This window comes from Miscanthus floridulus, chromosome 9 (genome assembly GCF_019320115.1).
Source record: "Miscanthus floridulus cultivar M001 chromosome 9, ASM1932011v1, whole genome shotgun sequence".
Lineage (NCBI taxonomy): Eukaryota > Viridiplantae > Streptophyta > Magnoliopsida > Poales > Poaceae > Miscanthus > Miscanthus floridulus.
This window is the reverse complement of record NC_089588.1, coordinates 25617172-25621949: the sequence shown is the minus strand read 5'-3', so window position 1 is coordinate 25621949 and position 4778 is coordinate 25617172. Positions and strand designations below refer to the sequence as shown.

At 40.2% G+C, this 4778-nt stretch overlaps 1 protein-coding gene across 1 annotated transcript; it reads right to left on the bottom strand.

Annotated features, from left to right (window-relative positions):
- Positions 1-584: 584 nt before the first annotated feature.
- On the bottom strand, positions 585-1421 carry LOC136479507 (putative disease resistance RPP13-like protein 1). Its single transcript, XM_066477353.1, has one exon. The coding sequence runs from the start codon at positions 1419-1421 to the stop codon at positions 585-587; it is 837 nt and encodes a 278-aa protein (XP_066333450.1).
- Between the last annotated feature and the right edge of the window lie 3357 nt (positions 1422-4778).

Sequence of the window (4778 nt, the reverse complement as noted above, 5' to 3'; positions counted from 1 at the left end):
AGGCATCCTTTCCAGTAAAGCGTCGTTCTATTAGGAAGAAACAATTTGATGAAACTGACTGCAATGAAGCTATTTTGCAAGCCGAGAAGGATTTTGAAGTTAGTTATTTTTTGGTTATGGTTGATATGGCAAATAGTTCATTTGAAAAGCAGATTTAAAGCGGCTCATCTCGGATGGGACATGTTTTCATGTAAGCAAGCGCCGTGCGATACCTGTTGGCTGTGGATGATCGATTGAATCGACCAGAAGAAACTAAAAGAACAGACAAGCAAAACAGAGTATCTCCAAATTAATTTACCTTGGCTAATGGCAGAGCGGCTGATACTTGCTGCAAAGAGGAAAGGATCCCTTGTGTAGAGCACATACCACTTCCTTGGATTTCCTTTGTCATGTGCATGGGCTTTGACTTGCTGGATGTGGCTCAACTTGTTCCACTCAGGACCAGATTTCCCTGCTGCTATGGAAGTGAGCAGCAGTAAGGAACAATGTAGTAGCAAATGCCTTGGGTTTACATCCTCCAGATACCTGGGGACTGTTTCCATGTCATAATCATCCAAAGTGAGTCTCTGTAGTGCAGGCATGCCCTACAATACCTTCATCTTTGGGCACTTGAAGATGACGAGCTTCTGCAGTTTTGGTAGATTACTGATCCGCTCCAGGTCAGTGTTACTAAACACGTCGAGGTCGACAACAGAAGTGAAGTTCTCCAAATATCTTAGGTGCTTGACATCATATATGCCTAATTTCTTCAAATCCCTAGTGTGGAAGGCTAGGCCAGGAGGGACGCGCCTCAACTTGTACATACTGATATGAAGGTTCTTCAAGATAGGCATGTCTTTCACTTGTTCCACCCACGCCCATTCCTCACATTCAACCATTCCCTCAAAATGCAGGTTCTGCAATCTGGGAAATGCAACCCCTTGCTGATTGTTCAGTTGCAAGAATTCACGCCCAACACACTTGATGGACGGGGCACGAATGATCTGTAGGAGCTCCAAGCAAGGGAGCTGACTCAAGCCACTAGGAAGCTCTGTGCAGCAGGCTAAGTCATCCATCATTAGCGTCCTCAAGCTCCTAAGTGGTGCAACTGCTGTTGGCATCATCCACCTTGGGAATCGCTGACCAAAATACCCACTGATGTCAATGTGTTCTATGCATGGTGGAGGGCAAAGCTCATCAAAAACCTCCTCGATCCGTCTCTGCTCTTCCTTAGTGATCCCTCCTTCCACATTTACTAACAAGCCATCATTTCCATGTCTACTTGTGCAATTCATGTACAGATCTCTTAAACAATTCTTTTCGCCAAGCCTGGCCTGTGTGGCAAATGAGGTGGAAGCAACATTCTCCAGAAAATTTATAATAAGGTTCACTAGCTGGGAGAGAGGCCCCAGTTCTTCCAAACTACACTGATCACCATCCATGTGTGCTGGAAACCCATATAAGTTCCTCAAACAAGTTAGACCACAAAAACCCTTTGGAATAGTATTTATACTTTTCTCTCTAATTTCAAGATGCCTCAAGTGTTGCAGCATTCCAATGCTACTAGGAAGCTTAACTAAATTCTTGCAACCTACAAGGCTAATATACTGCAAGAATTTCAACTTGACAATGTTTTTCGGCAGCATAGGTGTATCACTATTTTCTATTGACAAATACCTCAAGTGTTTGAGTTGATACAATGATTCACCTAATTCATCAAAATTTACTGATACCAAATATAGTGTCCGGAGACTTGAAAAAGAAAGCAATGAATCACCTGGCTTAATCTTTATATGACCAACTGAAATTAGCGTTCTCAGTAATTTTTGCGTTTGTAAAAGACACCAATCAAAGTCATGTGCTTTTGATCCTTCCATTTCTATGGACAATCTAATAAACTTTTGTGATATAAGTTTATCAAAAATATAAATTTCGTTGTTGTGACATACAAGTGCTTCATCTCTAGAGATGTATTGAGCAAATGACCGAACAATATCATGCATGTTGTAAACTAGTTGACCAATAAATTTCATATCAGGCTCAATCAAGTTCCTCTGTATTAATTCCTCAAAGTACTGTCTGCCTTTTTCTTCTAAGTCACATGAGGTTCCATTAATAAATCCTTCACTAATCTACATCCCAACAATCGCATTTCTAGAGAACAACGTGCTCCTCTATAGCACCCGGTTTTAAGAACAAAATAAGATACACACCATATGTGAGCCTAGGAAGTCAAATCTCACATATAGTTACAAATAAGGATAATATCGAAAGACAATGCTCAATATATAACGTACTTAGTATAAAGGATATAACCTTAGACTGCAAACAGCGAAAAGACAACTCCGATCTTCGGGTGAAGACTCCAATTCCACAGGGACAACTGACTAGTTAATCACAAGCCTAATTCCTCCAAACTCTAGCAAGTACCCATCTGGGATTTTTATCCAAAGATTGAAAAAGTAAAGCAAGCGTAAGTACATGTCGTACTCAACAAATATAACATGGGGTTCATGAGGCTCAAAAGGCTGACACTTGTTTAACTGCGATTAGCTTTTAATGAGTCATGATTTTAGCAATTGAGTAGCAACAAGTTTATTCATAAGCCCCATATAAACACATGATCAGGTAAACATGAATAATGAATAGCATAAACAGTAATCATTAGTGAACATCTTTATCATCAGTGTTCATCATCTATTCCGTAAGGGTTCCAAGGCCGCTCGTGACCATGAGCACGGCTAATATACCAGTTTTACACTCTACAGAGGTTGTACACTTTCATTGTGAGTCGTGATTTAGCCTTTCGCCCGAGGTGATCAGTCTCTTGACCCACTACCAAGGAAGGTCAGCAGGGTTCACTATGAACCCTTTCAAAGGTTCGTCTAATAAGTTAGGGCCATTAGATTCACTCGGCAAATAGATGTAGGAACCCCCTGTCGAATGACACAATTCCATCACGGCTATACACATAAGAGTAGAGGCTGTCCTATACCCGATTTGTCAAGCCATTCTTACGCCAATAAAGGTAACCTCTAACAAGCTAGAAAAGGTCCTCATACTAAGTTAAAGCCAGAGCCATGTAGCTCTCACAGCTGTACTGTAAATCCTGGATGATCACTTATAGATAAGTCCTTAGGGAGAGGAATCTAGAGCACCATAAAAACAGCCTAATGCTCTAGCCCCCTTGATTCCATGTTGCTAAAAAGTATCTTTTAATGTTTATTGCATATTCCATTAGTCATGTTACAAGATCATGGATTTAGTTTGAGCACTAGCATCATACTGCCCAATGCAATACCCCATAGGTATCAAGGCACAAGGTACAAAGTACTAGGAAATCCTTAGTGGTAATCAAGGTGGACACATGCAAAATGAATTAAATGATTAAAGGTGTAGAGGACAACAAGGAAGATCCCATGCTATACTTGTCTTAAACTCAGATCCTTCTTCTAGTCGAAACCTTCAATAGAACTTCTTCTTGATCAACACGTAAAGCTCACTGACTGGACATGATCATAAAGCACCATACAAGCATCCATGCAATCATACACGAAGCAAACAATAGATCTGAATCAGAACAGTACATCAGTCATAACAAAATAACTAAAAGAGTTTGAAACACGATTCTACGCATCGCTACGAACTCAGTCGCGAGAGACACGCATATCGGAGCTACAGTTTGAAAGAAACGGCTACCGAAAGATCTACTCATAAGAAAAAATATAAAACTATAAGCTTCACATGTTTCAATGATATAAAAGCTTATATAAATTGAATTAAGTCAAATTTAGATTTGAATTATAAAACTAAAGTAAAACAAATCATATTTTATTTATAAAATTCAGTTGCATAATTATTATTCAAATTAGAGTTTAAACCATGAAATTCCAGAAATAGTGACATGATAAACATTGTTACTAACGCGTAGATCTCGTTGCAATGAATCTAGCGCAACTTGAACAGATCAAATCGGAGCTAAAACGTAGAAGATATGAATTAAACAAGATTTCCTTTAATAAAATAATAGATTAAATCTAACCTCGAATTTTAAGAGTTGAAAACATATCTATCAGTAATATGAACATGTAGATTACAAAATTACAAACCTAACGTAAGTTGAACGGATCAAATCGGAGTTAAAACGGAGAAGATACGGCCTATAGAAGGTAGTGGCAATTTTGAAGATATTTTGAAATCAATTTCATATTAAAAATAATTAAAAACTGAATTTAAAATGCCTAATGGACCTGGCCTCATTTTTGGAAAAGTACAGGGGTCAAGACATAAAAAGAAGGGGCACGGTTAGAATTAGTTTGAGCTGAGGTGGATGGCGGGTTAATTATGCAAAACACTAGGGTCTCTTTTGCAAAAGTGCGGCGGCTATCGACGCTGACCCGGTCAGAGGATGACATGGTGAAGTAGGATTGGCTAGAGATCGTGTGCCGGTGGTGGTCCGGAGCTGTGGACCTAGTCTACATTGTGCTCATGGACTGGTTATGAAGGGGTATGCGGGGTTCTAATCTGGGCGGTTCATCTAAGAACGGATAGTTGAGGACGGTTGGGGAGGTTTGGGTCATCAGCACAGTAACCTCAGCAGTGACAAACATGGCCAGCGCTTGTCGGAGTTCACCAAAATGGCAATTCTGGCCTCGATTGATTCAACGAATAGCACGGGGAGACAGAAGGGGAAACGACGAATCCGTGTATGGTATTGGTTGAAGCAGGGGATGGATGATGACGACGGCATGCACGATTGGCGGTTCGGCTTCAACGGCGAGCTCATGTACGCTATAAAG